This window comes from Rhinoderma darwinii, chromosome 5, assembly GCF_050947455.1.
Source record: "Rhinoderma darwinii isolate aRhiDar2 chromosome 5, aRhiDar2.hap1, whole genome shotgun sequence".
In the NCBI taxonomy this organism is placed as follows: domain Eukaryota; kingdom Metazoa; phylum Chordata; class Amphibia; order Anura; family Rhinodermatidae; genus Rhinoderma; species Rhinoderma darwinii.
Window position 1 is genome coordinate 24,807,490 of NC_134691.1, and position 26,816 is coordinate 24,834,305.

Sequence of the window (26,816 nt, forward strand, 5' to 3'; positions counted from 1 at the left end):
TTAGAATGTTTGTATGTCATGTTTTATTGCAGTGTATGAGTTCATACAGTAAAAATTTCACAGGTCATGATGGGTGAACAGCTTTATGGTCCTTCTTATTATCATACTCTCACAGTAGTTAACCATCTGTCCCACGGAATAGTTCTCTGCAATGTGGCAGATGTATCACAAAAGAAATAAGGTGGATAGTAAATATAAGCAAAGAAGAACCAGGACTGGACCACATTTCTCCAAGGGTCTCATAGCATCCATATGGTCTGCCCCTATGGTGTGGTATTCTTCTATGGCATGTAAGCCACTGTATGGATAGGGGGAAAAAAAAAAGTGTTTCTCCCTATTCAATACAATATAATTTTGTAGATGTTTCTGCATTATAAGAAATCTATTTTACATTGTAGTTTCCGTACCATACATATTGTAGTGCTGCAGCATCCCAAATGTAGGAAAGAAGATATCGTACACACTCTACAAAACAAGTTTATAAATTGTACATTTGTATTTTCAATATCTTTCACAGAAAAAAAAATATGTGTTTGATATGCAAAGTGGAAAAGTCAAATCCCATTTTGGAATATATATTTTATATATATATATATATATATTGTACACTAGATTGCAATTGCCATCATCTACACATTTAGCCGTAGAGGACTTGGCTACTGCCCAATTTTTGGATGCAAAAGTTGAGAAGACTTCGGGGGCATCTATATTAACCTTGTCCAACATCTCTAACTTAGATAAGAAAGTCATGATGACAAATTCTGGGGCATTTCAAACATGGGAACTTGTCTTATAGATCAACACATTATCATTACAGCTGATAAGGGACCAATAGTGATGAGGACCGCTGATCTGTAAAAAGGAGGTTCTCATTTTCGGTCCTAAGAAAGCAGCTTCTATTCAATGCCTCAGTTTGGTTGCCAGGACTAATGCTAATGTAATTGAGATCTCAGTTTAAGGGCTACAGGAACCTTTTAAAATCATATCTGACCATATGTGGGCAGCAGGTTCTTAGAGACCATTTTACATAAAACTTGTGAATTTCCTCTCCGGCAAATATTCAGTATCATAATGACTGATAACTCACCAGGGAGCATTCATCATAACCTTACAGATATCATTTTTAAAGGAAACATCAAGCTTCATACCACCTAATGCTAAGATTCTTGAAACTGGGATGGAGCCAACCTCTGCCTTCAACTATCCTGCACCTAGCCACCCATTTATAACAAATTAAGCTGGCCATACACTAATACAGTAGATTTTAGTTGGCCAAAATGGCGAATTAAGACCAATTCTGCCAACTGTGGAGATTTTTCAAGACCGACCAAAGACGGATATCTGTGAAAAAAGTTGATCTACCATGTTGGATTTTTATGGTTGTTGTCCAGTTCAGTGCTGTAGAGTGGTTCATGCCCAACCAATTAGAAGCCCAGACCAGGCCACAGATCAAAGCAGAGATTGATCAGTGATTTGTCGTTTTACGATATGGACTTGTTGTCCAGAATGACCACCATCAAAGTCCAACCATGAACGAAAAGTCGTACAGAAAATGGCCGTTTGAAATCCTTAATTTATGGCCACTTTTCAAGGGTAGGAAAATGGAGACTGTTCCTTGAAGATGTATAAGATGGAGACATGTTGTTAGATTAGATATACATTTTCTTCTGGCCACCTCAAGGCCATCATCACAGCACCTCACAATTGCAAGAGTAAAATCCTGAAGATCACGTACTGGGTTGTAGCTGGAGATCTGCTCAATATCTCTGCTAAACATCCTCCCATGATCACCACTGGTTGGTTGGAGCTGGGTTGAGTAACTGCTAGACAGCTAGAAATTGATTCAAAGCTGTGAATAGACATTAGAGGAAAGTCTCCCGGCTTATGGACAACTGGTAATACAGCGGACATCCCCAAGAAATTAAGACAAATGTCATCCCCTGGTGCCCAACACCTAAAAAGAGAACCCTAACATAAAAGTACACGAGTTCATCTTCATTTATTGGCAAGAACATGATAGTCATTGACCAATTGCCAATACAATGTCATCCTGGATGATCTATTCAGAAATATGTTGAGCATTGAGCTCCAGATTAACTATCAAATCGTAATTAAAAATGCCACCTGATCATTGTGGTACAATGAGTTCCTTTATATTAATGCCACATCACATAAATCCGTTGGATGGCTGGCAACTATGGACTGGTGAGGTAAGAAAAACAAAAAGCAGTAATAGGACTGTAACCAAGACTACTATGGGAAGGAGCCTAGAGGAAGAAGTCAACTCGTCACACCATACTCATGACATCTCACCATGCAGAGTTCTAGAATACAGAGAGCCCTAAACAACTTCTCCTTGCTGGTCTGGGTAGCCGAGAGAAAAGGCTTAATCTGAAGTCCCTGGGTCTCGGAACAAAAGCTACTAACCACAACCCAACCACTAGATGGTATTGCACTATACATGATACTCATGACTGACATCTCAACATGCAGAGTTCTAGAATACAGAGAGCACTAAACAACTTCTCCTTGCTGGTCTTACTGGGTAGCTGAGAGAAAAGGCTTAATCTAAAGTCCGGTCTCGGAACAAATGCTACTAACCACAACCCAACCCAACTCAACCACTAGATGGTATTGCACTATAGATGATACTCATGACTGACATCTCAACATGCAGAGTTCTAGAATACAGAGAGCCCTAAACAACTTCTCCTTGCTGGTCTGGGTAGCCGAGAGAAAAGGCTTAATCTGAAGTCCCTGGGTCTCGGAACAAAAGCTACTAACCACAACCCAACTCAACCACTAGATGGTATTGCACTATACTATACTATAATATAATTTTGCCTAGTGTTTTACATCATTGCACTAACATGATATGTCATTGTACCTATACACCACCCACATAGGGTGAAGATTGCAGGCCCTCTGTCCAGAATTTACAGAAACCTGCTTTCGAAAGCTTGCAAACAGACAAACAAATATAAAAAGTAAAAAAGTGCATTTTGTGTGAAAATATACATAGTTTTGTGCTTAAAAAAAGTGCTGTGTAACTTGTCTTTATACAAAACGAAGCTTCCCCATTAAAAAGCTTAAGACACCGAGTAAATGTTTACTGCTATAACGTAAATTTGTTGACGTATCCTCGAAATTTCTCTTATCCTCACAATTCTTCAATATAAACATTTACTCTTATCACTTATTCACACCTGACTGCTCGGTCCTGCGTCCTTCCAAGAGACGTGTGACTTCTATTGTTTTAGGGTGAAGAAGAGGTAGAGATACGTGTAGTGTGTAAGTTCTCTGGATGGGGGCGCTAGTTAACACTTGGATTACAGTAAAATGGGCCGTTTGGCGTAGATCCTAATAAACTCTTTATAATAGTTCACTTATGACATCATTCATGGGGGCCCACATTCATTCACGCGGAAAATGGAGGTACTTTATATAATCAGTATCCCCTCAATTTCAGCTTCTTTGATCCAAATCCACCAGTTTTTCTGTTTCGACTTTGTTAATCTTTTCTTCAGACGCATACTCTCATGGTGAACGTCGCCATTTCCAAAAGCAGCGATCAATGTCATATAAGAAATTTACAATATTTACAGATTAAGTTCGGCCATGGAAGTCATCAGTTTGTTATGTTCAGCCAATGGGTTCAGAATCGGAACAAGTTGATAAAATCTTGTGGGGACAGAGAAACCAGGCAGCTCTCTGGGTTGTTGGCTTTGCAGGGATGCTCTGTTCCCTAGGAGGGAAAAAAATTAAAGTTTAAGGCTTTGAATAAAATACATGGAACATTATGGTTGAGTCTATTTTGCCATAATGAACTTTTGCAAAAATGGTAATACTACGCTTGGCCAACAGGTGTCAGTCTTGCTAATTAGAATTTCATGCAATGATAGTATCAAGGAGGCAATATTCTACTTATAATAACTCTGTACAGACTTCAGGGTATTGAAGAGAACACAGGACGTGCTCATGGTGATAACGGGGACTACAGCTTCAAGGACCGCACTGTTTCTTTATACCGAGCACGCCCATGTACGAACTATACGTATATAGGAATCCTACTTGTTCATGTTTAATTTGGTAATCTGGTAAATATAATTCATCGTAGTATTTATAAGACATTAGTGTGATTTTCTTAGACGTGGTTTGCAAAATGCAATGCATTGTAAATAAAATAGCATGGCACAGGCTGTGAATATTAATGAGGGAACCCTGGCTGGCTCTGTTATGTGGGCAGTCGGGCTCTGTTATGTGGGTACTCTAACTGGCACTGTTATGGGACACTTGCTGGAATTATGGGGGCACTCTGGCTGGCACTGTTATGGGATACTCAGACTGCGTTATTTGGTCAGCATGGTTCTGTTATGTGGCCTCTCTGACTGGCACTGTTATGGTTGGCACTGTTATAAGAGCATTCAGGCTGTAACGGTTATGTGGCACTCTGCTTTTTGTTTATGGGGACATTGTGGTTCTGTTATGGGGCCACTATGATTAGCAGCATGGTACAGGCTGTCAATAATAATGAGGGAACTCTAGCTAGCTCGGTAACGTAGGCCCTCCGGCTCTGCTATGTGGGTACTTAGACTGGCACTGTTATGGGACACTAGCCGGCATTTTTATAGCATTCTGGCTGGAACTATTGTGTGTCACTCTTAATTTTTAAGGGTTATACTCTTGCTCTGTTATGTTGGCGCTCTAGCATCTGTTATGTGGGCACTCTGGCACTGTTATATGGGGCTCTCTAGCTGGTACTATTAGTTGGGCACTCTGACTGTAATGTAGGCACTCTGGCTGGCATTGTTATAGGGATACTCTGTCTGGAACTGTTATGGGGACACTGTGATACTATTATGGTGACACTTTTGTTCTGTTATAGTAACACTGTAATTCTGCTATGTGGGCACTCGTATCTGTTATGTGGATAGTCTGACAACTGTTTTGGGGCATTCTGGCTGAAACTGTTATAGGGGTACTCTGGCTGGAACTGTTATGGGGACACTGTGGTTCGATTATGGAGACACTTTAATTCTGCTATGTGGCCACTATGGCATCTGTTATGTGGACAGTCTAACATCTGTTTTGGGGGCATTCTGGCTGGCACTGTTAGTTGCGCACCCTGGCTCTATAATGTAGGCACTCTGGTTGGCACTGCTATAGGGATACTCTGGCTGGAACTCTTTTATGGGGGAACTCCGATTGTGTTATAGGCACACTTTGGTTCTGTTATGTGGGCACTCTGGCTGATGTTATGGGGAGCTGGTCTTTATTTATTCCACAATAAACATGTATCTTCATTAGTCATTAGTGTCTAGGTGGAAGACCCAGCTGAACCTCTACACCCATCATCTCTGCTTCTTACCTTCCAGGACAAGATGTGACAATGACGGCAGAACTGTAATGTGTCCCCATACTGTTCTCTTCTGGGGTAACACCGGACTAGTTTGAAGTACATTTTCTTCCAGTCAAGGTGCCCCTTATCTGACATGATCAGCCTCTTACGAATCTACAAATAACAGTAAAAAATTTATTAGATATAAAAATGCTATTATCTTTATTATTTAATCTTATCGATAATGTAGGATGAAGGCTTTGGTCTGATTCCTGATGGACAAATACATATCCGGTCACTGATTGATCAATCATGCCTGCTGTGATAGCCAGGGAGAGCTGAGGTAGGGAGGGAGGAGGAGCACCCTCTAGGTGACGGAGTAAAAGAAAAATCATCCCTATCTTCCCTGAGAACTAATATGGTGAACAAGTTGTAACGACTACTACTCCAGACATTGAAGGCAGTAGAGTTCTGAAGCACCTATAAATGAGCTTAGATCACATAAATTTACTGCATTTATAGATCCGAGAGCACGGCCATGTTTTTAGTTTTGGCTGAAATTATGATTTAAAAATAAAAGTAATAATAGGATGAGTAATACTAGAACACAATGAACGTCCAGCACCAATCACAGTATTATAGCTAATTGTTAAGTGCTCTACTCCATTAATTTGGTGGGGGAGGGGGCTTTGGCAGATCAGTATGAGATTATTACTACTCCCACAGTCATCTCTCATTGGACTTAGTCCCAGCAATGAATTGAGGTCAATTTCTACTAAACATGTTCTGTACACCCATCTGAACTTTTTCCAAAGTGTTCGATGAAGCGCTAATGAGAACGCAGTGACCGGAGAGGCCTCCCTGTGTACCTCGTGTACGCGGATACTGTAACGACTGACGGAACGCTGTGAAAGGTGGACATAATGTGTTTTGTGCATGCGGATCGAGTTACCTGCCGCTCCGTAAAGTGATAATGACAGAGCTTTTTCCACAACAGACGGTCCTCGCTGAGAACCTGCAAATCTGAGGACACTTGGCCCAAACACGCGATATCCCTGCCATCTGTGAACCTCTGCATGATGTTCAGTTGCAGACACAAGGGCAGATCTGTTAAGGTCATTCCTTTACCCGTAGGCTAAAGATAGAAGAGACAATGCGTTAAGCTACGAGGAATGTGGAGAACTGCACATGATGACACCGCACTTGTTTTTCAGATTTTAAAGCTAAATTCGGCTTCTATCAACATTTCACAAATTAAATCTACATAAAAAGTTGAGTAACTTTGCAAATACTTTTGTTATATTGTTTCTGTATTGCTTTTGAGTTGTTGTATGTTGTTCTCACCATCTCTAATTAGAGTTGCTTTCAAAATGCTTCTGGTTGCTCCTAGAAACAGACAGCAGTTTAGCTCCCCCCCCCCCCCCCCGCTGTCAGACATGTGACCTAACAGCTGAGCTCTAACTGTAACTGTCACTATGCTCCCACAATGCACTGCTCACTGGTAACAGGAAATCAGCGGAATTCAGAGCTTTGCTTTGTATCTGAACATAGAGCAAAACATTAGTTTAAAATCAGTAGCAAATAGATAAAGAAAAGTATCTATCTATCTATCTATCTATCTATCTATCCCATATCTATCTATCTATCTATCCCATATCGATCGATCGATCTATCTATCATCTTACCCTGGTGATCTGGATGTTGTTGAGCTGCTGCTGCCAATCCAAGATGGTCTCCATTCGGTGAACCCAGAAGTTGATGTTCCCCACCAGGACAGACTTGCCCACTCCTTGGACCAGGGTGCACAGGGACGTGTACAGGGTTATCAGCAATTCCTTGATCAGACGAATGCTTTGCTGATCTTCAAGAACTGACATTGAAAAAAAGGAAAAATTTGATTTAGTATTCAAGAAAATCTTTAGTTACAGGACAAGCTCCTACTGAGGAAATAATGTAATTACAATGTTATCGCTGATGGTCCTAGCTGCGGGACACTATGATCTGCTTAATGTTGGGAAACCCAACCCAACTAACAAAGAAGCGTTCAAACCCCCTACTGGTTTATAGTAAATAGGTTACAAAACCTAATCTGGCATAAAGGCCGTGTAGACCTTTTTCCCCATTACTCTTTCCTCATACTTGCATTATTCCTCATCACACCCTAGGACTCTATTCTTATATGAGCGAAATATCCTAAAACACGAAACGTGTCTATATTTATTATATAATATTATACAAAAATCCTCCAAACTGTCCCCAGGGTCAAGGTGTGATGTAAATGTGAGATTGTGGAGGTCCTGGGACAATTGCCACTTTTACCCCTATTCACTCCATTCTTCATTGTCCTATTGACACAGAAAGGGGCAGGAACTACTGATATCTTATAGGGGTGTTCCGCCACAAACATGTATCTTTAGATCGCTGGGGTATCCGACTGCATGAACAGGTCCGAGTCTTAGGCTCTGTTCACACAGTTTTTTTTGGCTTGATTTTGACGTGGAAACCACATCAGAATCAGCGCAAAGAAATGGTCCCCCATTGTTTTTAAATGGGGGGCAGAGGTGTTTTTTCCCAGGTGGCTTTTGGCCGCTCGATGGAAATAAAAGCGACATTTCCTTTCTTGCCACAGTTTCCGCCTCTGACCTCCCATTGAAATCAATGGGAGGCAGAAAAACCTGCTAGCGCTTTTCACGGGCGTTTTCTTGCCCGCAGTCCTTATATTAGCTTCAATGGCTGCGGGCGAAAAACGGCATGAAAAAACACGGGAAAAAAGCGCAGGCAGTTCAAAATCTGCCTCAAAATTCCTGAACTCCGTGTGAACAGGGCCTTAAAGGTGACTCTTAACAGGAAGACTTTTCCAGGGAATATATATGTATTTTTTGTCTAATTTGGTGCCTCTGGATTATAAACATGGGAAACATCCTGAACCTGGCGATGGTCATGGTCAGTGGGATTCCCTGGAGATACTTTGCCCGTACCTTTATGTACAACCTTCTCCAGTAGGTTCATATAATTCTTCTGGGCGATGCCGCTCAGGGACGTCAACTGAGACTTGGCAATCAGTTCTAAGAGCTGGGAGAAAAGAAAATAATCATTTTAAATCATCAATGAAGTGTATCATATACTAATTACCAGGTAATGAACAGAAATACAGAATTGTTTCTGTGGGTTACAGCTTTTTCTTAGAAAGCAGGGTGACTACCAATATGACCGCCATTACTGCTCCCAGAGAGGTTGTCACTGTCATTCGCCGGTTCAAAGCAGCTAGTTTCCCATTGAAATCAATACTTGGCTCTCTACATTAAAGTCTATGGGAGTTACAGAAAGAGCCGAGGGTGAGGGTGCGAGATGGAAATATCCCTTTAAGGTGGGCATCGATGTTGTCTCAATGGTTGGGGAAACATCTGCTTATAATTGGATGCTCTGCGTCAAGGCTTGTTCTAGGTGCATGTTTGTCCTTGGTCGAGAGAGCGACAATGCCCCCCCCCCCTGTTTACCCTATTCTCTCCTTGACAAACGTTGCACTTAGTATACCCTGGCATATGCCCGTGCATGCCTGGTGCTGGCGTCAATCTGCTTTGCATGGTGAGCACCATATGCCCTTCATGTGATAAAAGAATGGAATCTATAATGTTATAAAATACTGAACGTTTCCGATGGTTTCATGCCAAGCATTCATTCCCATTGAGTCTTATGCAACCCAGTGCATTGCAACAAGGCACAACATTGCCAGATGGCCCCAGCGCTATACACACTACAATAGTACAGAGGCGGTGACATGTCATACCTTATTTATTTACTACTAAATGTTCCCGAGATTATGAAGCGGAATGGGTGACTGGCACAGCCTGGTGTCATATGGCCATATGGAAAATAGTTTTGTCAGCCCATCATCAAGTGTCATCCACCTGCAGCCGTCACTCTGTACTGTCACCGGCATGTGACTTGTCAGTAGGACGCCAGCATCATGACTCAGTGGGGGGGGGGGAGGGGATCAGGTTCCTTTCCGTTGCACAAATCAACACTAGTCTTCCCACTAGGGGCAGTCGGCTCCCTGCTTACCCCGGCTGCCCCCCAGCATTAGGATCGAGCAAATTGTTTAGAATTTTTGCAAATTTTTTAATCTTTTTGTAACTGTATTTGCTGGAACAGAACAATCAGTTATATATTAGTTTAACGCAGCGGGGAAGTCTACACAGCTTAGTCATTTATTCACTGCGATGACTGGGACTTAAACAAACAAAAACATTCCCGCAAAACGTTATCTTACAGGTTGTCAGCGACCGGATTGTACGTCATGTGACTGGCACCAGAGAACACAAACACAACCCTGTGCGCAACCTCCGGACGCAGAGTTCAGGAATGTATTGATCAGTCTAAAGCCAAATATACTTTACAAAAATAAATACCTGCTACTGCTATGAGTCAACCATCAGCGGCCGGGCAAACCTAGACATTTTCCCCCACCAACTTCATATTTTATTAACCGCTATATTAGTTGCCATATAATGCTGTTTACAACATAAGTGCCCATATCATACCAGTATAGCCATATCAATGCTCATATAACTCTCCACATTAGTATTGTCATAGTGCCCATGTAATAGTGCCAGTCACAGTATCAATGTATATCATCCATTCCCTGGTCCCTTATTGCCACATTAAGAGACATATCTGATACTCAAGAATCTGGGACAGCGCCCGTGGGAGTTCTTATGGCAGCCATATTTATTAGCAATCAGCTTTCCCAGTAAGGGTATGTTCAGACGCTAAAGCAAAAACGTCTGTAAAATATGGAGATGTTTTCAAGAGAAAAAAACTCTTCTTTTCAGCCGTTTTTTAAGCATCAAGCTTTTTTTGTGCATTTTTTACGGCTGTTTTTGGAGTTTTTTCTATTGAGACAATGAAAAACGGCTCCAAAAACTGCTCAAGAAGTGACATACACTTCTTTTTTACTGGGCGTTTTTTTACGCGCCGTTTTTACAAACGGCCGCATAAGAAACATTCCATGGGAACGGAATGCCATTTTTCCCATTGAAATCAATGGGCAGATATTTGGGCGCGCTCAGCCCCTGTATTTTCAGCCGTTTGTCGGGGCGTTTACGGCACGAAAAACGGCCGAAAATAGGCTGTGTGAACATACCCGTAAGGTGTATTCATAGGGTGCCGTTTTCGCCAAAACACGTGGCAAAACCGCACCGCGTGAGTACATCCTAACAGATAGAACTAAGGAGCAACTGAATAGAATTTTTATCAGCTTCACAGAAGAAGACGACGACTCAAGGACTGATTAACAGAGTAGTGATCTGTGAATTATATCCAGGGGGTTATGAAAAATTGGATAGAACGATAGTAATTTTATTGTATTATATATTCCGGGATGTGATGAAATGTTGATGGATTTACTTTGGCTTAAATATGAATGATGTGGATCATGTAACAGTTCGTGGATTACATTGTATCGATCATTCTCTCAACTTTATCAGCCAACAAAACAAAAACTTTTTTCCCCTAATTTTAACATTTTTGCTCACAGATGTTTTCCCAAGTGCCATACAGATAGAGGGGACCTGGCATAGACTCAGTCATGGAGTCAATTCCTATTTCCTCAGGGTGGACATAACGCATGTTCATAAACAGCTTGATCCTAAAGGCTTTATACAAGATTAGAAAAACATGGCTACTTTCTAGCAAAAAACAGCGCCACCCCTGTCCACAGGTTGTATACGGTATTGCAGCTTAGACCCATTAACTTCAAGAGCTGACCTGCAATACCAGACACAACCCATAGACAGGTGTAGTGCTGTTTTTTTTTAAGAAAGCAGCCATGTATTTTTTAATCCTGTATAACACCTTTACAGGGGAGGGGTTCTCTGGGACTTTAACATAGATGATCTATCCTGAGGACAGGCCATCAATGTTTGATCAGTGGGGGTCTGACCTCCACACTGGATTGCTGTGTCTCCCTTTTTGTTTACATTGGCATAGCCCCATACATACGAGTGTGGCTGTGTCTAGTACTGCAGGTCGGTGTAATTAACTTGACAAGCCGCTCTGCTTGTATAAAAAATGAAGGGGCCCCTCCATTGTGCTGATCAGGAAGGTCCCTGAGGTCGAATCCTCACAGATCAGACATTGATGAACTATCCTAAAACTGGCCATACACATAAGATTATTGAGGGCTGACCATTGTTTGAAAATTCTATGCAACGATGGTTCGGGATAACTGGCGGCAGACTAACGTCTGACAAAAATGTGGTGAGTTTGGCATCATTTACACGACCGTGATATACGTCCGTGCGACGCACGTGCTTTTCTCGCGGGTCGCACGGACCTATACAAGTCTATGGGCCATTGCAGACAGTCCGTGAGTTTTGCGCAGCGTGTGTCCGCTGCGTAAAACTCATGACATGTTCTATATTTTTGCGTTTTTTGCGCATCACGCACCCATTGAAGTCAATGGGTGCGTGAAAACCACGCAGGTCGCAAGGAAGCACTTCCGTGCGAACTGCGTGGTTCGCGCAACAGCTGACATTCTCTGAATGTAAACAGAAAAGCACCACGTGCTTTTCTGTTTACAAACATCCAAACGGAGTGTCAAAATGATGGCGGCTGCGAGAAAATCACGCAGCCGCGCATCATACACTGATGACACACGCAGCTGTTAATTTTTGCGCACGCAAAACGCACACGCTGGTGTAAATCAGGCCTTAAGTTGTATTTTTTGACTGTGGTCGGCTCAAAATAGAAGTGTATAGCATGATTGTCTGAATTCGGCTTCTCATTTGCTGTTTGGCGCAACGCCAGTCTTTTTTTTTTTGTTTGTTTTTTCTCCCTGGTCCGTCAGTTTAGTCTGGCATGTTGCTGGTGGGATCATTTGTATGATCCCACGGACGATTAATCACCCACATTCTGGCATAGAATATAGGGGGTCTAAGGATGGTTAGAAACTGATTCCTGCCAGTCCATGATGACTATCCTGGGTTGACACAGAAAGTCAGTTCGATATCTGCCTACTAATGAATGCTGTTGGAAAAATCTTTTGAATGGAGTTCTCCTTTAAACACATGTTGCCGGGAAAAAGGGTGTGGCTGTGACAACCTCATTTGGTTTCATAGTTAAAATAATGCAATTGGGGGGCATTGCAAAAATAGCAGGTAAACTAATGATAAAATAATTAGTATTGTAATATGTGTTATGTGTGACTGCACTTTTTAATGTAAGATGATCAGTCCCTCAACTCTTTCTTGACTGCAGATTTTAGACAGATTTATTTTAATACTTTACAGAAACAAACATGAGCTCAGTATTGAAAAGCTTGAGATCATCCTTCCTCCAGGTTATATAAAAAAAAACATGATATCATGTGAAGATGACATCACCATGAGAGATTCATCAGAGGTGATGTCATCGACCACAAGGACAGAGATTATCCTTCTGTATTCTGCACCATTAATTACTTTTCGTTAGTCCTGAGCGCTTACAAAGATTCATGCAATCACTTTTGCAAGGATTACCCAAGATTCACCAGCAATATATTCTATCTCTTTCTTGCTACTTGTTCCTCACCATGTAGGATTATGAGACAAGTCGTGAGTGATCGTTCAGAAAACATATAAAGGGTCTTATCCCAAAACAAACAGAGGACATCATAGTGGATCTGTTTTCACCCCTTATCTGTCATCGCCCTTTGTGACAGAATGATTAAACTTTTTTGGACATTGCTTTGGGACACTTCAAATTTCAGGATGTGATTGTTCTAATTGGGTCCTGGGTTCTAATCCCACTATGGGCAAAATCGACATGGAATATGTATGTTCTCCCCGTGTTTGTTTGGGTTTCTCTTTGGATCCCCGGTTTCCTTCCACACGTGTGTGTGTGTGTGTGTGTGTGTGTGTGTGTGTGTGTGTGTGTGTGTGTGTGTGTGTGTGTGTGTGTGTGTGTGTTTTAAAAAAAAAAAAAAAGTGTGTAAACTTTTTGGAAAAATTAGAAGTTTTTGTTAAGGCTGTACAAAAAGGGCAGCTAAGGAGACATAGAAAGCAAGCTATCTTCTGCTGGCCAGTCACGGCACAGTTTACAAGACGAGTCTCAGCAATGCAATATGATTTATGACCCATCCAGTGGTTCTGCCAAGACACGTGGTATTCTTGTTTTTGAAATGAATACACAAAGCATCTGGTTACGCAGTGCGATTACACAGATGCTCCTAGGATGGCACACAGACAACTGTGTAAATTACATTTTATTCGGGCCTGCCAAGTCCAAGGTAAATATTATTATGGAAAAAAGCCTGGGCAAAAATAATATTTGTTCCTGACCTATATTCAAGGCTCGTTGGACAACACAATAGAATAGTCGGCAAATGCTCCTGTCCCTCCTATTCCGTTGAATTTCTGCTATGACAAAAATAGTGACTGCTTCAGAGAATATTTTTGAATAACTAGATACCTAATGTTAGGTTATTCCCTGACGCTCCACAGCTGAATAGATAATCCCAGTATAACATATGGGCAGAAGGCAATGTACGGGAATAAGATACACTTTTTAAAAAAAAAATATTTCTCCATCAAATTCTTTAATGGGCCCAGAGTAACAACGTTGTGGATACTCACTCGTACAACATAATTGAACCTCCGGGAGTCCAAGATGGCAGTGGAGAAATCCAAGCGGTTGAACGCCTCGCCAAGTGTGCAATACCCGTGACGCTGTAGAAACAAAGAAAATTTGAGCGTTATAGGTGAATACTTCTTTTTTTTAATCTGCTGGACTGGCATGTTGGGTCTAACTATGCATTATTACTGCCCTTTATTCCTATGCTATGAGTCACGAGGGTTTGATTCAGGTTGGGTTAACAGGACAGTGAGAAAACTTTTTGGATGTCCATAAGAATTTGGCTTCCACCATTAATTTGTGACCTCTACTCGCCCCTGTCTCATGCAGCCCATTTCTTAACCATATCAATGAACAGGTCACTGCCTCCTATAAAGTCAACATACACAGCTCTCCTGTTGATATCTTGATTCCCATGAGCCTATTCACTTCAAAGTGTTGTATGCCCACCTCCTTTATGATATTTACCTTGCCACATGCAACCCAGTTCTAAATCACAGATCACTTTCTCCCACAAAATCAATACGCTGCACTCCTGTTGACGTCGTCATTCCCATGTTCCTATTGGCTGCAAGGTATTCTATTCCTGCTCACTTCATGGCACTGAAGCTATCGCCTACAGCCATATCTTCCCTTATCACAATGGAGAGCCAGGTCACTGCCTACTAGAAGTTCAGCGCACTCTTCTGCTGCTGTCATCATTCCGATAATCTAATTGGCTATGTGTTTCATTCCCTTATCACAAGTGGTCAGGTCACTGTCTCCTACAAGATCAGCACACTCATCTCCTGCTGCTATGATCATTTCCATAATCTTAACTGGCTATAGTTTGCTCCACTGCTCTCCAGTTTACAGAGTAGATAAGAAATGAATACAATGGTGCTCAAAGTCCCGAAAATCCACCAATCTTACCTCTTTGGTGCTCCCTTTGTGTACATAGATCCACTTCTCTTGGTAGAAATCTGCAACAAAATTAGATACAGAATTAGGTGAAAGGACGATTCATTATTTTGTCTCTTTCCCCGTTGCCCTAGTATAGAATAATCCTTCCTTATTTTAGAACAATGTATCAGTCCTATACACTGCATTATAATGGTCTTCTGTGTAATGAAGCAATGAATATGCAGCCCATACACGGGTGTGCGGAGATGTAAAGGGACACATTCACAGGGACTTACATTGTGTCTTTGTATTGTTGTTGAGAAAATCCTTCTTTCTCTTCTTAGCAGCGATATCGTAATTCAGATTTGTAATGAGATTCTCCTTATTGTTTTCCACATTGTTTTCCATGTGGCAATAACTGTGAAGACAAAGGAATTCCATCTTTTAGACCTGACCATATTTAATGTAGGGTCGAGATTTATGTAAATAAATCTTAATCATTGTATAATGAAAAATTACACATCTTTCCAATATACACTGTGTTTTACCATTTTCAATATCTCTGCTTGCTGTCAGTAAATAAGAAAATAGTTGTTTGTATCCAGAGGCTAAAAACCTGTACAGCCCTAATACTTCTCACAGCTAAGAGTTTACTGCAATTGCATTCAATCTAGACGAGGGGTCAGCAACCTTCGGCACTCCAGCTGTTGTAAAACTGCAACTCCCAGCATGCCCTAACAGCCAAAGGCTTTATTATTGTGGCCATAGGCCATTAGGGCATGCTGGGAATTGTAGTTTTATAACAGCTGGAGTGCCGAAGACCCCTGATCTAGACAATTGTCTGTGACCTAAATGCATCAGCATTACAAACCCTCTCCTGTCCTGATAGTTTGCTACAATGTGTCAGTGCAGGTAAATGGTATCAATCTGGAGTCCGCACTATTTACGTCACAGAAAATTGCCTAGACTGGATACAAGTGTAACAAAGCTGTGAGAATAATGAGGTCTGTGTGGGTTTTCAGCCATTAAGTGTAGACAAGAATGTTCCAATTCAGAGACAGCAAGCAGCGATCTTTAAAATGGTAAGAAATTGAAACATAAAGTGGCAGATTTATTAAGACTGGTGCACGGCTTTTAATAGCTCAGCTTGTGAGTGTAAACAAGAATCTTCCCATTCACAGACAGCAAGCAGAGATCTTGAAAACAATAAGAAATTAAAACTCAAAGAGGCAGATTTATTAGGACAGGTGCATGCCTTTTAATTAATTAGGTGCATCCCTGGCCGCCTGTATGCCTGAAAGTTAAATCTACGCCAGCTACGAGCTGGCGTATATCTTCGCTATAATTTCCGACAGATTCTGGCGGGGTGTGACAGGCCACGCCCCCTTTCATTAAGTCGTTTTTGCGTAAATTGAGACTTTTCTACCCCACAAATCAGGCGTAGAGTGCGTATTAAATCTGCCCAAAAGTATTTTAGAAAGTGGCAGGACATTTCATTATACAAGGATTACGTTTGAGTTACAGAAAATCGTAAAACCCCTGTAATCATTCAACTTTTTTATATACTTTGTATTAATTTTTGACAGTTTTCAAGATTTCTGCTTGTTGTCATTGAATGGGAATATTTGTGTTCATTTATACTGGTTTTAATCCACTATATAGTTCCGAACAAGATCAGATCATGTTTGTTTTGCAATATGTTAATATACTCATTGTGTCTATTTCAATACATTTTATTTAAAAAAAAAAAATGGACAACCCCTTTAAGTTCCCTGGCATGATGTATGGATATGGAATGGCGCCTGGGGAGTTTTATCTTTTATTTTTATAGTTCACAATGACTCATAGTACCGAAATAGAGGGCAATAATAATATATAGCTATACAGAGACAAGCCTCAACATGCCGGTGCAGCAGAGCTGAGCTAGTAACATAACAATTGCTGCTTACTTCTCATGGCATCAACATTGCTAACTTAAAGTGACACCGTCACAAACGAATAGCTGCATTTTCCGTTAAAATTTGACCTGGTCTGGTTGCCAAATGATGCAAATTTTAGAACATTTACTAACACGGCTTCTATAAAAGACCCTGGTGCCACTGACTTCAGATAAGCCCAGGGACGTAAAAACAGGGGTTGCCTAGGTGGCAATCGCCCCTCTACCACAAAAGGGGACAGCAGTACTATCGGGGCCCGGGATTTTGCATCGGGGCCCGGGAAGTTTAAGTAACTCCTCTGGGCAAGCTATTGGCAAAACACGACTATGATCATACCTGTACATTGTCCCTTCATATGCCCACTCGCCCCTCTATTTCACCCACAGAGGGGTAACCAAGCTTCAGAGCCCTAATGCAAAATCTGTTACAGGGCCCCCACCCATACCTACTAAAGGCCTGTTTTTCATGAGATTGTCCCGCAAAATGGACCTCAAAAGGCAACTGCTTATACAAATCGGCCCCAAAAGGGCCATTTCTATGAGGTTTTGTGAGTGTTTTCAGGCAAATCGGGGGCAGTGCTTACAACGTCCCTCAAATGGGGATCTAAATGTTGGAAAGAATGCCCACCTACCATGTGCCATTTATAATACCGGTGTCTTATGTGGCAAAGGGGTCTCTGGGCCCCCACAGGCACCAGAGCCCTTGTACGACTTCCACCGCTTATAGCTACGCCCCCGATGACAACACAGGTGTTAATTGGGGGTGAGAATAAGGGTATGTTCACACGGCCTATTTACGGACGTAATTCGGGCGTTTTTGCCCCGAATTACGTCTGAAAATAGCGCCTCAATAGCGCTGACAAACATCTGCCCATTGAAAGCAATGGGCAGACGTTTGTCTGTTCACACGAGGCGTATATTTACGCGCCGCTGTCAAATGACGGCGCGTAAATAGACGCCCGCGTCAAAGAAGTGACCTGTCACTTCTTTGGCCGTAATTGGAGCCGTTATTCATTGACTTCAATGAATAGCAGCGCCAATTACGTCCGTAATGGACGCGGCGTTCAAGCGCCTGCACATGCCGGTACGGCTGAAATTACGGGGATGTTTTCAGGCTGAAACATCCCCGTAATTTCAGCTGTTACGGACGCCCTCGTGTGAACATACCCTAAGCAGGGCTGGGATTATTGTGGCATGTGTAGAGTGTAATAAATAGGTAGGTTCCCTTTAATTGCAAAAATGAAGCGTTACTGGGAATAGTTCCTACAGTCCTAAAAAGGATCATTTCTTGACAGCTGATTGGGCGCCAACAATCGTGCGCCGGCTGTGCAGAATAATCGTTTTATTATTCCAAATATTGCCCAACAATAGGTTATATAATAGAGAAAATGAACAGCGATATGTTAGAGCCAGGCGGATTTCTGAAAGGATTACAAATCCTTCATATAATGCGGCTTCTGTAGTGGGTACAGCATGAACGGGGTGCCTGGATAACACCCCTAACTTTCAAATGGTTTACCCCTTCACTTGTATCAGGGCCAACTGCGCTAGAAGGCAGAGCCACAATACCACAATGAACGGGGGGCCATGGTAAGGTGGAAAGCTTCCTAAGCTCAGCTCATATCAAAGAAACAGGTTCTCTGTGAAAGACAATAATCTGGAAGTGTAATCCAACTAATAAAAATTACTATTGTTTCGCATAGGAGTTGTCACCCAGCTTTCCACAAACCCTGAGTGGCAAATACACCTGCATTGTTGTGAAAAATTCTATTATACCCCATGCTACTTTATTCCACTATGCTGCCTGTGTAAGTATTACAGCTCTTATGGAAATTCTGTAGTTCTAGAATTCTATTCATGCAGCAGGGAGTTCAGGATGAGTAGATTCAAGTCAATAGGGCTGAGCTGCAATACCAGACACAGCCTATGAGTAAAAGAGGCGCTGTTTCTGGAAGAAAGCAGCCATGTTTTGTTTTTTTTAACTCATACAACATCTTTAAACAACCAGAAAAGTAAAGTCTTGTATGAAAATGGAATCAATTAAATAAGTTAAAAATATAAAGTTTAAATAAGCCCCTTGGTTTGCATTTGTTTTGGCTCTTGCGCAACAGCAGATTATAAAAAGAATATTTCCTTAATATCTGGGTGACTACCATTATGGCCACTGTTAAAGCTACCCAAAAAGTTGTCACCCATCTTTTCTCGGACTCCTGAATGACAAAAGCCATGATTAAGAACGCAAGCGGCGTTCGAAACGCGTAGGCCATCCATTCTATAAACCTATCATCTTGGCTACACAGGATACCATTACTCCATCATTTTTTCTATCGATCCTTATTTTAACCTATTGAATTAAAACTTGGAAAAAGTTTCTTTTTACATTTTCATCAGCGCTGGATCCACCTCTTTTCTTCGACAAATGCGTCTAGTTAGGCAGCAGGAATGTATCAGGCATCTAGGAAAGCTGGGTGATGACCCCTGTGGGAGCTGTAATGACGTCCATATCAGTTGTCACCCCCAGCTTCCCCAGAAACAGGATTATTTTAAGCAAGTGGAAAGATTGTCATTGTCACATGTCACATGTTACGCAACAGCAGATCACAGAAGACGTTGACGGCAAAGGAGACGGAGTAACAATCTTAGGGTATGTTCACACACGCTAATTACGGACGTAAATCGGGTGTATTAACCCCCGAATTACGTCCGAAATTACGGCTTGAATGCGTTGACAAACATCTGCCCATTGAAAGCAATGGGCTGACGTTTGTCTGTTCACACGAAGCGTATATTTACGCGCCGCTGTCAAAAGACGGCGCGTAAATAGACGCCCGCGCCAAAGAAGGGACCTGTCACTTCTCGGGGCGTAATTGGAGCCGTTATTCATTGACGCTCGTTCAAGCGCCTGCACATGCCGTTACGGCTGAAATTACGGGGCTGTTTTCTCCTGAAAACATCCCCGTAATTTCAGCCGTTACGGACGCTGTCGTGTGAACATATCCTTAGACACGAAGGTCTATAAATGACATATTATATAGGCAGAAAGTGGCGTATCATAGCTCCCAATATATCTGCAATGATGAGAGTGATTATGGGAATTTCCTAAGGCTGGGTTCACATGAACTATTTTCAGACGTAAACGAGGCGTATTATGCCTCGTTTTACGTCTGAAAATACGGCTCCAATACGTCGGCAAACATCTGCCCATTCATTTGAATGGGTTTGCCGATGTACTGTGCCGACAACCTGTCATTTACGCGTCGTCGTTTGACAGCTGTGAAACGACGACTCGTAAATTGACTGCCTCGGCAAAGAAGTGCAGGACACTGAAGTCAATGAAGAGCAGCTCAAGATTTACGAGCGTCAAAGACGCCTCGCATAATGCGAGGAGGAGCTTTTACGTCTGAAACGAGGCAGCTGTTTTCTCCTGAAAACAGTCTGTCTTTTCAGACGTAAAAGCCTCTCATCGTGTGCACATAACCTAAGGGTATGTCCACACACACTATTTACGGACGTAATTCGGGAGTTTTAGCCCCGAATTACGTCCAAAAATGCGCCTCAATAGCGTCGACAAACATCTGCCCATTCATTTGAATGGGTCTTACGATGTTCTGTTCAAACGGTAATTTTTTTACGCGCTGCTGTCAAAGAAGTACCTGTCACTTCTTGGGACGTAATTGGAGCCGTTATTCATTGACTCCAATGAAAAGCAGCGCCAATTACGTCCGTAATGGACGCGGCGTTCAAGCGCCTGCACATGCCGTTACGGCTGAAATGACGGGGCTATTTTCTCCTGAAAACAGCCCCATAATTTCGGCCGTTACGGACGCTGTCGTGTGAACATACCCTAATATAAAATCAGAAAAAAAAAGCCGACCTAAGCGATTCTGCAGCTTCGTTTTAGCGATGGACGGGGGTCTCAGTGCTCGGACCTCCACCGATCAAAACTTCTCACAGGTCAATATGACATGTGAAAAGTTTTTTTTTATACTTTAGTTACAATTTAATGGTTTCCGGTTTTGTATAAATAAAGCATAATCGTTGTATAATGAAGAACTCTGCTTGCTGTGAATTTAAACTCTCTGGTTTATATCCAAAGTCTAAATACCACTACAGACCTAATACTCTTCACACCTGAGGTTTTGTTGCAATTGTATTCACTCTAGAAAATCCACTGTGAACAGCTAAGGCTTCGTTCACATCTGCGCTAGGGCTCCGTTCTGGCGTTCCGTTGGAGATTTCTGTCAGAAAGGAGCCCTGACTGAGACAAACGGAAACCATCCATTTGTCTCAGTTGTGTAAGGGTTCTGTCGTTTTGACGGAATCAATACTGTAGTCGACTGCGCTATTCATTCCGTCGTTAAAACGGAAACCATCCGGAATGTTGACGAACGGAAACCATTAGCAATGTTTCCGTCAATGGTGACCGAAACGGAAGCTGTGGTTTCAGTTTGACTTTCCGTTGCGGGGTTCACCCGACGGAAACCTCCAACGGAACCCCGGAACGGAAAGCCAACGCTGATGTGAACAGGGCCTTACACAACGGTGACAAACGGAAACCATTTGCACCGGATCCGTCACCATTGAAATCAATGATGTTTCAGACAGGGCTCCGTTCTGACGGAAAGCTCACACGGAACGTCAGACTAGAGCCCTGACGCAGATGTGAACAAAGCCTAAGGGTATGTTCACACGGCAGCGTCCGTTACGACTGAAATTACGGTGCTGTTTTCAGGAGAAAACAGCACCGTAATTTCAGCCGTAATGGCATGTGCAGGCGTCTTTCGCTGCGTCCATTACGGACGTAATTGGAGCTGTTTTTCTATGGAGTCCATGGAAAACGGCTCCATTTACGTCTGAAGAAGTGACAGCCACTTCTTTGACGCGGGCGTCTTTTTTACGCGCCGCCTTTAGACAGCGGCGCGTAAAAAAAAATGACCGTCGGCACAGAACATCGTAAGACCCATTCAAATGAATGGGCAGATGTTTGCCAACGCTTTTGAGACGCATTTTCGGACGTAATTCGGGGCTAACCCAGCCTAAGACTCCAATTTTACCTTCTCTGATACATTGTAGCAAACTACCAGGACAGGAGAGAGGTTTGTGCTGCTGATGTATGCTCTCAAAAATATAAATGTTCATTAAGAAAACTGAAAGACTCTCTTAAGAAATATGACGCACTTGAGTGATTTCCCTAAACTCAAGAGCTTGCAATCGAAATGAAGACCAGGCAGTGATAGAAAAAGTTCCTCTATTTTATTTGATTACTATAATTAATAATCCACTTTCTGTTGAAATATTTGCATGTCCCCAAATTGGAAATTTTTGTCGTAAAATAATGATTCCATATTTCTTGGGATACCTCATAAATGTCTTATAGGGGGGTGGGGGCTCCACCTTTGGGACCGAATAGGGGTCCCTTATGTGCACGGCTCTCCCCATTGTAGTCTATGGGAGTCACAAAAATAGCGAAGCAAATTATTAGGCTATGTTCACACAGAGTTTTTTGCAGGCGGAATTTCTGCCTCAAAATTCCGTTTGGAAGTTTGAGGCAGATTTTCCTCTCCCTGCACGCCGATTTTCCCAGCTTTCTTCGCAGAGTTTTTTGCCGGCGACCATTGAGCGCCGCGGGCATAAAACGCAGCGAAATGCGCTTTCTCTGCCTCCCATTGATGTCAATGGGAGGTCAGAGGCATAAACGCCCGTAGACAGGGCATGTCCCTTCTTTCTCCCGCGAGACAGTTTTACCGCCCGCGGGAAAAAGACGCCTCCGCCTCCCATTGAAATCAATGGGAGACATTTTCGGACCGGTTTCCGCGTCAAAAAACTTGTCAAAAACTCTGTGTGAACATACTCTTACTGTCCCTGTAACTCCCGCAGACTTGAGAGAGGGCTCGACGTTCTTTCTCCTTCTTCTCGCTTTCTTGGCCGTCGTCAGCCATTTTGCTTGACTTATTCTGATACGTGACGGTCCCGGAGGTACAACCCTCACCATGGTTTGAATACCCCTTTGAATGCTACAAAGGCGGCAACATTTTTTTTAAAGTGTGTCCAATTTTCTGAGCGATAGAATTTAGATGGATTTACATTAGTCGGAAATGATGCCTTTACCCATATAGGCGCCTATTATCCATTATCCGCCATAAAAACCGAACGATGATGCGTCTACGGCCCGCTTAACGGGATTAAATATTGACAGCGACTTTATTAACATTATAGTCAGGCGATTAGTTATACGTATATATTTTACTCAGTCATCTCTGCAATCAAAACATTTGCGCCATGTCAGAGCCAACACGGTTATTATAAGTTCCGATACCGCGTCTCTGTTCCACTGTCACCGCATACAGCGTACATATAATATCCACACAGTATACAGGGTGATATCCGCTGCCAGCAATTCTGGGCAATGTCACCCTGCCTGTGATGTGCCAGGATTTCTGCCAATGATTGCTTCTATCGCCACCTACAGGGCAGCAGGGGGCATTGCAGGTCACATGCTTTTTTGAAGGGAAACAAAAACAACAGCTCTGCGTCGCGAAGAAACTGATCTCTAGAAAACTCCATCGGCCGAGTCACTGTTTACGTTGCCTTATTATAGATCCGCTGTATCGCTGCCTGCAGGAATAGCAATCACGGCACGCCAGCTGCGGTAAATCCCCATGGCTGGGGATGTTGAGACTTGTAGTTCCATAGTAGCTATAGAGGTCATTTATATCCGACATTCTACAATGCTACTATACCCGCTCTGATACAACGTAGCTGCATTGCACCAAATTAAATCTCATCTCATACAGCAGCAAATTTTTAACCGGTGGCTCTCCAGCTGTTGTGCAACTACAACTCCCAGCAGGTCTAAGCAACATTCTGGGACTTGTATTGTTCCATTATAAGTCATTATGGTAAATATGTCCCTTATCAATGGGATGTGCTATACCCCTGTTGTTTAAAATAGAGACATTATTTGTTTATTGCGTTACATTATTTGATTGCAAGCTCTTGGGAACACAAAGGGGACACCAATCCCTTGTATGTATTTGAAATCTACTGGTTTGTGCCTTATAAACACAACCATATACATTTAACATTTTAAAAAACAAACAGATTCTCTCTGGCTTAATAATAGATGTGCAGATGTAGCAGAGCCGAGTTTGCTAGACGTTAAATCGTTGAGTTTGCCAGAAAAGCACCGTCTTTGTCAGATGTAGCCGAGTTGTGCGTGTTATCATTGCCCTTTCACAGTAAATCTATTACAAAGAGTTAACACGAACAATGCAGCCCCAAAGTGCGTAATAACAAATTCAGCTCTGCTACATCTATATACAGAACTAGGTCCTTGAGTATATACGGAAGCCGGTACAGGTAATCCAGCCCTTATAGATGGGATCTGGATGAGATATACATTATTCTGTATAGAAATGATAAAATTTGTTATTACTGACCTGTTGATGTCACTGACGAAGTTGCTATGTTCCTCTAGGAACCTTTTCCAGCCATCCTCAGTCTTGACCCAGTTCTGGCCAGGAGACCTCCAGTCCTGTCCTAGGAAAGGCATGGTCCTATATGATGTGAGCTATTGTCCTGGGTATCGGCTGATTTCTGCGCCTCTATATCTTCTTGCACTGTTCTCTCTCTGCTGTTCCCAGCCTTTTCTATGCTATTTATAGTCCAGGCTTTTGTTGCCGGAAGTCGCAGGCCCGGCCTCCGGCTCTGACATGTGGCTTTGTTTATACCTCAGCTTTGTTATTGCAAAATTGGAAACTCAATCTGTAGGCTCTGTCCTGAGAGCAACAGCTGCAGCCTTGTCACAGTGTAGCTGTCGCTCTAGCACCCCCCCTGCTCATCAGGTGAAGTCCGCCACCACTCCCTGATGTTCCCCTAATGGCGGGGTTTACATGGAACTGAAACATTAACCCTTGTACGATTGACCTGCCTTGTAAACAGGAATATAATGACGGTGTCACATGTGTCACCGCTCGGGTTGCTGTGCGGAGGGTTGTTTGTAGGACGTTCTGCAACAAGTAGGTCATTATAGGCTGATAATGAACAGCAGATATTATACACATTTCTTATTGAAAGCCTAGCTCCACTCCAACATGAACATTAAGATATGACTGCATTGAGGACAGGGGCGTAACTAGAATTTATAGGGCCCCGTAACAAATTGAGATGGGCCCCACCACCTAGTGACAGGAGACTGAAACAGCCGCATAAGTAGCAATTACAGGGGTTTTCTGGAGAGAGAAAATTGATGGCCTACCTCAGAATAGGCAATCAATATCTGATCGGTGGGGGTCCGACTCTCGGCAACCCTGCTGATCAGCTGTTTTGAAAAAGCCGTTGTGCTCGTGCGAGCGCTGCTTCCCCTTCATTCCCTTTAGGGTGGATTCACACGAACGTGTATTGCGTCCGTGTGGGCCGAGTGGTTTTCACGTGCCACGCACAGACCAATACAAGTCTATGGGGCAGTACAGACAGTCCGTGCTTTTTGCGCAGCGTTTGTCCGCTGCGCAAAAAGCGCGACATGGTCAATATCTCCATGTATTTCGCGCATCACGCACCCCTTGAAGTCAATGGGTGCGTGAAAACCACGCAGGTCGCAAGGAAGCACTTCCGTGCGAACTGCCTGTTTCGCGCACCAGCTGTCAAAAGGATGAATGTAAACAGAAAAGCACCACGTGCTTTTCTGTTTACAAACATCCAAATGGCGTGTCATAATGATGGCGGCTGCGCGAAAAGCACGCAGCTGCGCATCATATGCTGCTGCCTCACGGAGCAGGTAAGTGGCTTTTGCGCAGGCAAAATGCTGTGTGTTTTGCGTGCGCAAAAACGCCACGCACGTCTGAATCAGCCCTTACTCCTTAAGCCCGGTATGGAAAACTGTCCCATACTGTAATCATGTTTTCAGTACGGGACAGTTTTCCCGCAGGGGGGCAGGGACTCCAAGCGTCGTACATAAATATGATGCTAGGAGCCCGGCTCCCTGCAGTGTGCTCAGTCCGGGAAATGCAGCCGACGCACCATCCGCCTTATGCTGTCAAACGCAGAAAGACTTGTAGCGGCGGTTCATTATATTAGAAGTGAATGGAAAAAGGCTGTAAGGCCTTATTCACACTAACGTGTGCGTTTTGCGCGCGCAAAAAACGCAGCAGTTCCGTGTGTCATCAGTGAATGGTGCGTGGCTGCGTGATTTTCACGCATTTGCCATCCTTATGACATTTTGATGTTTAGAAAAATAAATGAGGGAAGACTTTTTATTTTTTCCTTCATTTCTTTATCTACTGTTGCGCGAATCACGTGCGACACACGAAAGTGCTTCCGTGTGCTGCGCGTGATTTTCACGCACCCATTGACTTCAATAGTTGCGTGATGCGCGAAAAAGGCCCAAGTATAGGACATGTCGTGAGTTTTACACAGCGGACACACACTGTGTGAAAATCTTGTCTGAACGGCGCCATTGACTAACATAGGTCCGTGCGAAAATCACGCGCGTATCACGGACGTTAAACACGTTCGCGTGAATAAGGCCTAATACTGTGAACCGCTGCTACAAGTGTGTCGGAGTTTCACAGTATTGAGCAGCATGAGCGTTAAAGGGGAAGCAGTGCTCGTATGATTGCCACGGCCCCTTCAAAACAGCTGATTGGCGGGGATGCTGATCCGATTTTGATGGCCTATCATGAAGATAGGACATTAATCTTTTCTCTCTGGAAAACCCCTTTAAAGGTATGGATAATAGCGCCATATATCAGAGAATCCACAAAGTAATGCTGGATAGCAGAACCCCGTCAACTTCTTATTCCCCACAAAAATGAACATTTTTTCTGCATCTGAATGGGCCTCCTCTACCTCTGGGTCCCATAGGAGCTGCTACGGCTATAGTTACGCCCATGAGTGGACCCCATTATCCCCCTACCTTATCCCATGTGACACATTTAAAGAGATCCAGGAAGATGAGATATAGGGAGTTGCTTGCTGAGTCTTCACATTAAGGGGACGTAACTATAGTGGGTGCAGAGGTTGAAGTCGTACCCTGGAGTTTAGGGGGGCCCC

General features: G+C 42.9%; 2 protein-coding genes across 3 annotated transcripts in view; one reads left to right on the plus strand and one right to left on the minus strand.

The window, feature by feature from the left end:
- FBXO32 (F-box protein 32) lies at positions 1 to 24,604 on the minus strand. The gene is made up of 9 exons (XM_075825764.1): positions 24,206 to 24,604; positions 15,127 to 15,248; positions 14,861 to 14,910; positions 13,951 to 14,043; positions 8,317 to 8,410; positions 7,024 to 7,208; positions 6,291 to 6,473; positions 5,369 to 5,512; positions 1 to 3,745 (listed from the first exon to the last, which is right to left on the minus strand). The coding sequence occupies exons 1-9, from the start codon at positions 24,316 to 24,318 to the stop codon at positions 3,656 to 3,658; spliced, it is 1,074 nt and encodes a 357-aa protein (XP_075681879.1). The 5' UTR covers positions 24,319 to 24,604; the 3' UTR covers positions 1 to 3,655.
- Positions 1 to 26,816, plus strand: part of NTAQ1 (N-terminal glutamine amidase 1) — a 144,171-nt gene that overhangs the window by 46,209 nt on the left and 71,146 nt on the right. The gene's annotated exons all lie outside the window — the stretch shown is intronic.

Excerpts from the sequence above, each read along its gene's own strand:
- FBXO32 (XM_075825764.1), bottom strand. The coding sequence starts at position 24,318 with ATGCCTTTCCTAGGACAGGACTGGAGGTCTCCTGGCCAGAACTGGGTC. Across the intron at positions 14,911-15,126 it reads CAACAATACAAAGACACAAT|ATTTCTACCAAGAGAAGTGG; the intron begins GTAAGTCCCTGT and ends ATTTTGTTGCAG. Across the intron at positions 7,209-8,316 it reads GGAGAAGGTTGTACATAAAG|TTCTTGAAGATCAGCAAAGC; the intron begins GTACGGGCAAAG and ends TTTCAATGTCAG.